This window comes from Camelus bactrianus, chromosome 13 (assembly GCF_048773025.1).
Source record: "Camelus bactrianus isolate YW-2024 breed Bactrian camel chromosome 13, ASM4877302v1, whole genome shotgun sequence".
In the NCBI taxonomy this organism is placed as follows: Eukaryota; Metazoa; Chordata; class Mammalia; order Artiodactyla; family Camelidae; genus Camelus; species Camelus bactrianus.
The window spans coordinates 60,179,608-60,191,167 of NC_133551.1; the positions used below are offsets into that span (position 1 = coordinate 60,179,608).

The 11,560-nt window shown below is 41.8% G+C and overlaps 1 protein-coding gene across 2 annotated transcripts in view; it reads left to right on the forward strand.

Moving 5' to 3' along the window:
* EYA3 (EYA transcriptional coactivator and phosphatase 3) overlaps positions 1 to 10,746 on the forward strand; it is an 85,882-nt gene extending 75,136 nt beyond the window's left edge. For both annotated transcript variants that reach the window (XM_010947969.3, XM_010947972.3), the window contains 2 exons: positions 5,001 to 5,101; positions 7,007 to 10,746. In XM_010947969.3, coding sequence (XP_010946271.1) covers positions 5,001 to 5,101; positions 7,007 to 7,087 — 182 coding nt within the window. In that variant the 3' untranslated portion in view covers positions 7,088 to 10,746. The remainder of the gene's footprint in view (positions 1 to 5,000; positions 5,102 to 7,006) is intronic.
* The last annotated feature ends 814 nt before the right edge of the window (positions 10,747 to 11,560 follow it).

Below are 11,560 nucleotides of genomic sequence, written 5' to 3' on the forward strand. Positions count from 1 at the left end.
CACAAAAAGACAAATGCTGTGTGTTTCCACTTACTTGTAAGGTACCTAGAGTAGTCAGATTCATAGAAACAGAAAGTAGAATGGTGGTTAACAGGCTTGGGGGAAGGGGAAATAGGAGGTTTTTACTTGTGCGGATAGAATTTCAGTTTTGCAAAATGAATAAGTTCTGGACAGCTGTTGCAGTGTGAGTATATGAAATATTACTGAAAATGTACATTTAAAAATGGTCAGGATGATAAATTTTATGTTATGTGTTTTTTACCACAATTTGGGGAAGGGCGGAGAAAAACCTGAGGACTGGGATTCAAGTCCTTACACATCTCACTTACTAGCTCTGACCTTAGGGAAATTACTGTTATCTCCTGACCCTCAGTTTTCTCATGTAAAATAAGAAACTAGTAGAGAGGTTTTGAAAATCAAATGAGACTGTGTATGTGAAGATACTTTTTTCTCTACAAATGTTTTCAGTACCAAGTATATGAAATAGTAGGTACTCAATAAATTAATTAATTGGCACCAGGTTTATAAAAAACCAACATGTTCCTCTGAGAAGGCAGCAGAATGTCTCACTCTAATCTTTATGTGCTGTACATGGTCCAGGGAAAGAGGAATATGACAGCTATCTCTTTACCCGCCCCGACCCCCCCCCCCCCCCCGCCCCATACCCTTTATGCCTACAGTTCTTACTCCCTTTTACAGGAAAGGAAAGGGTCCTAGTTTGGAGATGAGTGGTGATAATTCATTTTTTAATCTACTACATTAAAGTGTCAGGCATTGCCAAGGCACTAGGACTATAGCAGTGACAAAATCCTCTGTCTTCATGGAACTTACCTTCAATCAGTGGTGCTAGGATAATTGGGTTATCCATATGGGAAAAAAAGCAGAATTGTATTCCTTCTGTATGCTATTTGCAAAAATAAATTCCAGGTGGATAAAAAATTTAACATGAAAAGCAAAACTAATTTTTTTTAGTTTACTTATTTTTAAACACTAATTTTTAGAAGAAAATATACAAAAGTATCGGTATGACCTTAAGGTAGGAAGGGGTCTCATTTAAGAGACCTCGTAAGTAGTATTTTAAAAAATGATCATTTTGATTGCATGAAGATTTAATTTTATATACAATGAAAGATGATTTAAAGTGACAAGACAAGCCACAGACTGAGAGAAGATATTCGCAATACATTTGCTTGTTAATTAGTATACCAAATTTATAACAAACTCCTGCAAATAAATAAGCAGCAAACAGCATAACAGAAAAAAAGGCACAAACCTTGGAACAGCCAATTTGCAGAAAAGGAAACCCAAGTTGTCAGTAAACATATTTGAAAAGTGTTTTAACTTCACTAATTAAGAATCTGCAAATTAAGGAAATGCAAATTAAAATATGATGCATTTTGCTTTTATCAGATTGACAAAATTTAAGTCTGACAGTGCCAAGCTTTGTCAAGGAAATGAGGACTCTTATGCTGGTGGAATTGAAAATGGATGTAACTCTTTTTGGAGAACAGTTTGTCAGTGTCTAATAAAGTTTGAAATGTATGTAACCCTATGATCAAGCAGTTCTACTTTTAGATATGTATAGTTTAGTGCAGGGGTCTGCAGACTATAACCCACATACCAAATTCTGCCCACTGCCTGTTTTTGTAAAGTTTTATTGAAACAGAACCAAACCCAATCATTTCCATAGCTACTTTCACACCATAGTAGCAGAGTTGAATAGTTGTAACAGATCATATGACCTCCAAAGCCTGAAATATTTATTGTCTCTTTACAGAAAAACTTTGCCAACTCCTTCCTTTGAGTAATTCTCATTTGCACAAGGAAACGTATGCAAGGAAAAAAAATTTTTTTTGATGCAGTCTTGTTCATAATAGAAAATAATTGGAAACATGAACCTGTTCGTGGACAGAAAATAAATAAATTGATATATTCCAAATGATGGAATACTACATAGCAATTAAAAGTGAATAAACTAAAACTGCTTACATCCCTAAGGATTAATATTAAAAACAACAATGAACACAAAAAACACATTGTGGGTAGATATGTACAGTATGCAAAATTTATATAAAGGTAAAAAAAAGTTCACCACAATGCTGTACATTGTTTATGGATATATATGCTCCTGGAGAGAAAGGAGGGGGAAGAAGAGCATCAAGTAGGTACATGGGAAGCTTCAAATAGATCTATGCTAGCTTGTTCTTGTATTTTTTTTATCTAAAGTGTTAAGACAAAGCTGGGTTGGTGGTAGGTATACAGGCATTTATTTTTATTCTCCTTTTTTCTGTCGTTGAATTATTTCATTTACAAGGGATTTGAAGGGGGGAGGGGTGTACCTGAAACCCCCCCTTCAGATTTTGCTGTTGCTGCCACTGCTTTATGATACATTTCATAAGAACCCAGTGCAGTCAGTAAGCCTTCCATCCCTGAAAGGGAGGTTTCTGTAGTGCTTATTATACTCAGTCCTGGCACCCAAAGGTGCATCACACTAGTGGAAATGACTTTATTCCTTCTGACAGCAAGTGTGCTTACTGGGTGATCTTCTCATTTCGTCCAGAGCTAATTAGCAAAGCTGCAGTGGTACCTGGCACCATGGTAACCACAGTGAGAGGCTTGAGGCTTTTCGTCACAGAGCTATGAAATGAGAGCGAGGAGAGGAAGTGTTTGTTTGGTTCCTCTGAAATGATTTCAGAATTCTAGTTCTCTTAATGGCCACTCTGTGATCTTGGACATTGAAGAGAATTCTCAAAATCATTTCTGAAAATGTCAGAAGTGTTTTTGATACAGGAAACCCAGGAACCTGATATTCTCCAAAGGTGTGGTTGGTCTCACAGCTTCAGTTGTTTGACATTTGGTGAGCTAACTGGTCATTGGTCTCATCCTCCTGAACAGAAAAGCTCATCTCCAGGACTGTTTTGAGAGTATAAAGTGTATTGGAATTAGTTTTTCATGTAGCTACTTCTTTACTCTGAACTGTTAATAACTCTCTCAGTCTCTTAATCCTTTTATTTTTTTAACTTATTTATTTGGAGGGGGGAGGTAATTAAGTTTGTTTATTTTTTAATGAAGGTACTGGGAATTGAACCCAGGACCTTGTGCATGCTAAGCACTCTAGCATTGAGCTATACCCTCCCCGCTCTTAATCCTTTTAGAGAAAACATTCCTAATTGTATTTCATCCTTGATCATTACGTGCCAGGACAATGAAAACATCTCTATGTCCCTGTCCTTTAAATATGAGATATCCCCTTTGTTGGGTCTTAGGGGAAAATTCTAAAATCATACTGACTTAAAAGTTTTTTTATAGATCATAAATTAGACTGTGAGTCCAGCAGAAGTTGACTTAGGTTGTAAGGATGTAATAATGGTTGGAATGGAATTAGACAAAGAACTCTTTGACACATAATAAAAACGTATTAAGAATTCAGTATTAGTTGAATTATTTAATGTTTAAATTGGGGCTGAAGACATGCACTAGAGTCATCCCCTGAATCATTTGTGAGATCAGTATTTACTCATCAAACATCGCCTGAATGTCCGATAGGAATGTAAGGCATGACAGTGCTGTTGTAAAATAGAAGCACTGAAAGGGACATGAGTGCACCTGAGTCAGGGCTTGTATTAAGAGTGGGAGACTGAAGCCCCAAGTGGACTGGCATTTGGTCCAGGTGACTAGTCCCCATGGCTAAGGTGCCACCTGGGCTGGGGATGTCGTAGACTTGGAATTGCTCAGACGTGCCAATCAGGACTTCTAAGTGTGGGTGTATAGGTTCTTGTCAATTATGATGTAATCATCTTAGGTCTGTGTATTTGTATATTTATTACAATAGTTTTCCAGCAGATGGCAGTCGAATGCCTTGAAGAAGAAGACCTTTTTATTCACACGGAACCCTGGTGCTAAGTCACTGGATCTGGCAAGAAGAAAGGATGAGGTTAATGTAGCAGGATAAAAAAAGCGAGCAGAGTTAGAGCCTTGCTTAACTGAAGAAGGTGGCAGAAACAGTAAATAAAATGTAGGAGACGATGAAGGAAGAGCAGGAGAAAAAATTTCCTTTTTATTTATTTATGCAAATCCAGTGTCTTTGCCACAGCAGTATCATCTGTTCATGTTTTAGGTGTTGGTTCCAGGTAGGATTTGAATTTTGACATGTGGCCATGGTTCTAAGAACGACCTGCAGTGGATTAAAATCACCTATTTCCCAAGGTCAATTTCAGTGATACAGTATCTCAGTTGCACTTACAAAGTATAATAGTGAGGAGATTCCAGGTGGACAAATGTTGCTGCCACATCCATTGGTGATCTGGGGTGCCTACCCCCTGACATAGGCCTGCGCCTGGGACTGTTTCTGGGAAATGTGGAATTGAAAGGAAATGGCTGTTTGTCTGTTGCTTGTTGCTAAACAGTAATCAGGAACCTATGCTTCCACTTTTTCTTACTGTCACAGTTTCCCCTCAGAAATCCTCCTTTCATTATGGCACAATGACCAGAGCCTAGACTTGGAGCCAGGCACTCAGAATCTAGCTACTAGCCTGTATGTGATCTGGGGCAAGTCATTCATCCTTTGGGTCCATTTTCATCTGTTAAAATAGCGGGTGGGATCCATCTCACCAGATGATTTTGAGAATTAAGTGAAGGAATACTTTGGAAACTGCTTGGTATGCTGTAAAGTACAGGAGGGAGGTCGTGTGCACGGCATTTATAGAAACTCCCCACGCTAAGATCTTAATCTTAGGGACTTCACCTCAGTGTGAAAGTTAAAACCAGAACCTAGAGAGCACAGTGCCTAGAAAGCCTGTTGCTGTTGTGTGTGGCACGATTTCACGTTCTTTGGGCAGAGGTCTCTCACTGCCACCCCTGCTCCCCACCAAGCAAACCATATGGGCTGCCAGGGATTTTGTCTCAGCACAGGCAGGTGAACCTAGCAGCAGCCCTTTTCTTTGGTATTGAAAAAAAGTTAGGGAGGAATGGCCTAATAGGAAATCTCTTTTTCTCATCAGGTAAGGAGAGCTGCTTCGAGAGAATTGTGTCGAGGTTTGGAAAGAAAGTCACATATGTAGTGATTGGAGATGGACGAGACGAAGAAATTGCAGCCAAACAGGTAACCATGGTAGAGAAAACTGTCTATGTGGGAATGCAGGGAGCAATTAGAAAAATGGTAAAACTCAGAAATCTTAGCTATCTGTTGTGCATTTACAGTGTTTTCTCTTCCTCCTCATCCTCTTCCATTTTTCTTTGAAGAAAAAAAGTTATTTTTTCCCCATTTGGAGTTTCCTTATAAGTTGTTAGATCCTTCCCTCCCTCCCTCCTCACTACCACTCTAAAATCTTTGAGTCCTGCTACAAGGATCCTTATCAATAAACCTGATGTAGGCCGCATCTTCTGTCTTTGTCTTAGAGGGCAGTGCCTTCTCAAGAGAAAGTCCTTCCTGCTCCTGAGCCCTGGAAAGATTGTTGTTAACCTCTTCACTATTCAGGTCCCAACTCTAGGTCCTCCCTTCTTAATACAGAAAACAGTAGATGAAATGTCTTGGCTATGGAATCTAAAATCAGGCATTTCACATCTCATGCATTTATTAGCTTTGTGACTTTGGACAATCTTACTTTCTTTGAGAAGTCTTCATCTACCAGATGAATTTACAGAAGTTTGTTCCCTCTCTATCCCACTTTTCTTCCTGCAACTCTGTTTCTTACACTTGGAGGCAGTGGGTTGCCTGCTAGGGCCATCTGGCCTGATTTTCTCCATGCAGTTAACACACAAACCTTCAGCAGCTGTGAATGAATTATGCGATTGGTAATCATGTGGCCTTATCATCGCATTATGTTTCATTCATTCACTTTATGTAGCAATTCAAGGACCTTTATTTATTTCATGTGTTATCCCTAAAGCTTTGATTCTAAAGCGCTGTTGCCCTCTGGGGAAGACACTTGTGGATGTAGGCGTCAGTGCTTCTTGGTCTGAAGAAGAAAGGAGCAGGGGAGATAAAAGAACAACTCAAGTCAGTAGCAGAGTTGGTGTCTCTAAGCTGATGCTTGTAATCATCTGCTGTAGAAGAGACCCATTGGAAATGCCTTAGCGCTCTATCCAGGTCAGTCTCCTCCCTGTGAGGGATCTTTTCTGCAGCCTCTTTGACAGAAGGCTTTCTAGTCCTTGCTTGACTATACCTCCAAGGTTGAGGAGACTGCTTCCCAGGGATCCTGTTCCACCGTGGGGTCCACCAAGCTATTTGGATGTTCCTCCTTCCACTGAACGAAAAGTTCTCTAATTTTTGCATCCTGGTCCTAGTCTGGCACTTCTGAGCACAATGTAACAAGTCTGCTTCCTCTTCTGTGTATTAAAAGCCTTTTAAATACTTTGTACAAGCAGCAGGCTTGAAAAAAACACTGAGCTATGTAGCACATGTGTTGTAGGACCTCAGTATTCGAGGTAACTTGCAACCAGTGTAAACAAGACCGTCAGTAAAGCTCATCTCCATCAGCTTCAGAGAACATGGTTTCCAACACCCGTGTTTTTGAAAGCCCTTCTTTGAAACGTGGCTTCCAGAATGGCACACGTATTCTGGACATGATTCTGATTACATAATATAATGGGATGATTATTTCCTAGATCTGTATGTTCTGCATCTTGGTCATGGACAAGATTTGGGCCTTGTAGCTCAAAGCCTTATAGGAAGCTGATCATTTGTAGGAAAATGTTACAATAGTACTAATTGCTTACGTGGGTCATTTTATTTGATCCTAAGGATCCTATAGAGTAGCTAGAACAAGTATATCATAAAATCAGAGTTAACACTGAACCCTCATGAAAATCTCCCACATTTGTAAGTATCCTATAGGATAGAAAGTCCTTATACATATGACTCACTCAATCTTTACGACAGTCCTGTGAGGTGGGCAGGAGTAGAGAGGGTTCCCAGGTACTTGGGTGCGAGTTCTGTGGAGGATGGGGTTTGGGTAAGTATCAGCTCCCAAAAGAAGGTGGACTAACCAGCTCCCCCTTCTTCCAGCACAACATGCCATTCTGGAGGATCACAAACCACGGAGACCTGGTGTCCCTCCACCAGGCTTTGGAGCTTGATTTTCTCTAAGAACTGGAATGAAGAGCCTACCCCATGAGCTCCTTTTTGCATCTGAAGGGAGCTAGAGACCGGAACCAGCTGGGAACTCTGTCTTTCTCCATGGAATGCTGGCGAGAACACAATCACAACCAACAGCTGCAAGAGATGAAGCTTGTCTTTGCTCAGAGTGAGCTGCAGCCCTGTGTTCCTCACCCAAAAGTGGCAGACAGTTGGATTGAGAGAACAATAGACTCACCACAGCTACCGTGCTTTTAATTCTTCTGTTGTTGTTTTATGTGTGTGTGTGTGTGTGTTTGTTTTTGTTTTGTTTTTTTGGTTTTTTTTTTTTTTTTTTTTTTGGTTTGTTTTGTTTTGAAAAAAATGAAGAAAAAGAAAAGGAATTTCTCGGGGCAGAGTTGCTCTCTGCGTCCATGACCAGATTGAGAACTGCTGTTAACTTGTGGTGATAGGATAAATGCAGCAGAGTTTTGTAATAACATCTCTTGCAGTCTTTATAATCTCCTTAGCTGTAGAACATATTCCCAGTGAATGTATATGTTATTTTTATAGGTAAGGATCTGGTCTCTGAAGCAGGTTCCCCCTGCCCCTTTCTTTTTCTATCAAGAAAGGGGTGTATAAAGTTTCCTTGGAAAATCATAACTGAGATATCTGAGATACCTCTCTGTGACAGGGGCACCTCTCGGCTGCTCCAGTGCTCTGTTCTCTAGGTGGGTTCCTTCCCGCTCTTCCGTCTCCTAGTTTGCTGGACTGTGGGGCATGGGACACTGAGTAACTTTAGGTGTTGGTAGTTCCCATTCTGGAAGCCTTAGGCACCTTCCCAATCCCTCTTCCCCTTTCGCCAAGTGGCACAACCCTAGGAACTCCTTCTCTTAGACAGTAAATTGTAAGCCTTCAGCTTGACTCTTATGCAAAGATTATGTCCCAGGGGGCTTGCCTCAAACCGGAGAGAAGAAACTAAGGCTTCTTAGGAATTTCTGCTTCTCTGCCTCTTGAAACAGGAAGATTTTACCTTTTCCTCCTGCAGAGAAGGCCCTTTCCCCAACAGATGCCCACCCTTACTGCCTCCTCCCCCTTCTTAGTCATCAGTGAAGGGCCCTTACCCCTTCCCTGCCCTCTGTACTCACATCCACCTCCCTGAAGCTGTGGCCAGTCCCTGGGCTTTGGACCCAAGTGGTCAATTCACTGAGAACAGGCTCATAATCACATTTTGGCCAAAACTACCAAAGGATTTGACTTCCTTTGAATCCTTTAAGCCCTGTGAAAGGTGTTCTGGGCATATATTTACCCAGATCATGGCCAGAAACTGAAGAGCAGTTTTCCCATGGAATACGGAATACCCTCCCGGCTTCTCAAATCCTATTCTAAAATGGGAAACCAGAAGGTCAGTTTTCCCACAGAATACCCTTCCCGCTTCTCAAATCCTGTTCTAAAATGGGAAACCAGAAGGCCAGAAAGACTTCTGATTTAAATGAGGTTAGACCCCCTACTCCGTGCCTGAAAACCTTATCTTGGGCCAAATGCAGGAACATCTCTCAACCCGACCTCTAGGACGACTTGGGGGTGCCCAGGCACTAGTCCCAGCCTTCCAGCCCAGCTGTGCTGGTGGATGCCCCATCCCTCCAAGACCAACTGGGGCATCTGCTCAGGCAGAATAAACTTCCCTAGAGCTAAAGAAGCTCAGCATCTCCCAGGCTGCATAGAGAAAGGTGATCATACAAACACCTCAGAGAGATGCAGTCTGGGTCCTTAGTAAGAGGCATCCTTGACCAACCCCAGCTATAATTGCTTGTACTCAGAGATTCTGCATGTCCGTTTCCAGAGATGTTGCAGCACAAAGGGGCCAGACTCCTTCCAATGCCAGATCACACAGATAGCAGCAGAAAAAGGCTGGTGCACACATTCCTTCAGAACTGGTTGGGAAAGTGCTTCATGACTCCCTTTTGGGGAAGAGGTTTTTGGAGAGGAGCTCAAGTCAGCTGCCTCTTTGGCCTGTTTCCTTTGGACAAGAGATGTGTGGTCTCGGGCAGAACTTCCCTTCGTCTGAGTTCAGCATAGTTGCCCAGATGCTGCTCTGCTCTGCTTGGTAATTGATCTTAGACAGCTCTGGGGCAGGTCTTTACTTCTGGGCAGTATGGCTGTTGGTTTCCTGCACTGTTGGTACTGTGCTTCAGGCTTATGAGACTGCAGAGTGGTACCCCAACATGCACGCAGGTCCACACACGTTTTCCTCTCCCTGCCCTTTGGGAGAAGCTTTTTATTCCTAGACTATGACTTGGACTCCTTTTTCAATGGCCTTTTCCCTCCTGCTCTGACTGTACAGCTTAGGTCTTTGCAAAAGGAACTTGAAATTGGCTAAGAGGCGAGGAAGCTCTCTGAGCAGTTGCCGTCTTTGCTGTTTTCTGGTTGTTTAGAAGGCAGACAGAAAATGGGAGCTTCCTGGCTCCTCTTTGCCAAAATGAATTGTCCAAGGAACACAATGCTGTTCTTTTGACCCTGTGTTTTCCTCCTCCCGAGCACAAAGATCTGGAAAGGAAAATAAGTGGGTAGCACCAAGAGCTCTTGGAGGCTGAGGTCCAAAGGATACTGTGAATCCTTCTGTCACAGGGGAAGTCCTCTTTACCAGGAAAGAGTCCCCATGAAATAAACCACATGATAAGTCCTTTGCCCAGCTGGACACTGCGGGTTCTATAAGATGGGTCTGCACACTTTGTGATGAGGGCTGGGCCGTCTCTAGTAGGGGATCTGGAGTTATCAGGTGTGTCCTGGGTTTAAGAGGTGGCTTTACTTTCGAATGTAAAACTGACTGTGCCTTAGCATCACCCTGTCCGGTGCCCCTGGGGCAGCTGGTGGTGTCCAGGAGAATGGATGCCTGCTCCAGATTTAGATGCCTGTTTAGGCTTTTATTTGGTTTGGGGTGTTCCTGTCTTCTGCTCTGCAAGTTGGGGGGGTGGGCAAAGCTAGTGTCCTGGGAGATTTGTGCCACAGCTTGTTCGCAGTTTACACAAACTTGTTCGCATTAAAGCTCCAGGTAGAATCTGATTAGCAAACTCCAGCTGCAGCACATGGAGCTTCTACCTTGAATGGGTGTCAGTGCCACTGAACCATGGCAGGGAGGAGGAGAGGTGCAGAGCCACATTCTCCCTCTTCCTGGGAGAGCGATGGTCTAAGCTAAGGGGTGGTGAGCTTGGGGACTTCTCACTCCTGCAGAAGGGGCAGTTAGGACCCCTCTTAAGCAGGCTTTCATTTCTTACCACTAAATTAGTTTTTCTTTCTCATCCAAAAGTTGAAACTCCCTAGATTACTCACACTGTAGGAGCCAAATCTGAATTCTGAGATTCTAAAAGATCTTAAATCATCAGAGAAAATGTAGTTCTGCCCCACCTCCGATCAGCAGGCCCCCTGGTCCCTTCCTCTCCTGAGTCAGACGGCTCTAGCAGCAAGGCGACTTGGCTAGTTCCCAATGCACTGATGGGAGCCATCCCATTAAGGACGACTTCTACTCAAAACATGACCCTCTGGACTTCAGATGCCTCATTTAGCAGGAAAAGGCATTGATTGGATATATTTATGTGACTGCGGGCATTTGTGGCTGTAGAGTCCTTGACCATAATGTTGTATGTAATGGGAACTATCTTATAAACTTGAAAAAATAAAGTTTTTATTTTCTATATGGTTTGTTCCTGTGTCTTTTCTGAGTAGGGTCAGCCCAGTTGCCCAGCTGAGTAGGCTCCTAAGTAGGGCTTCATAAAAATCTGAAGAGCTCATTAGAAAGATGGCACCCTTGAATAACTGAGTCATTAATTTCACCAAAAATTTTTTTAAAAAAACCTAACCATTGGGTGTAAATAAATGTACATGAGAAAATAAAAAATATTTTTAAATAATTTGCAAGGGAAAGTTTATTTCTTAATTGTTTCTAAAATATATTGCTTTTCAAAATTTAGGACTGGAATACTAAGAGATTTAATTTGCTGTCAAATGTGCTGAAATTTAATTATTAAAGAGAAATCAATACCTTGCTGTGCTGAGCTTAAAATGCCAAACCAATAAAACTGATAAACTGATATCAAACCTTGTTTGATTTGGCCTGATTTCATGTCACATCAACTTTCTCTTTTCATTTCTTTTGATTTGAGTCTTGACTGTTCATTGGTCTGGAAAACAGTCAAAAATCCTTTTCTCTTTTATTCCAATGAAGGAGATTAGAATTTGATTCTAGTTTCTAAGTATCATACACGTCAGACTATACGATGTATTTTTCCCCAAAATTAATTCCCCCAAGAAAAGAGGGGGTTGCCTTGTATTCTGGGGCATTAAATCTTTTCTTCAGAAGGTGCACATTTCCAGCCACGCTGTAGTTGAAGCAAACTTGCTATATCCTTACTTGGCCAGAATTACAAGTATTAGAGTTGATTGACTTTCAAGCTCAAAGAGTAAACACCTCCATCTCCCCTACAATAAGAACAAAATCTACGCATTTCT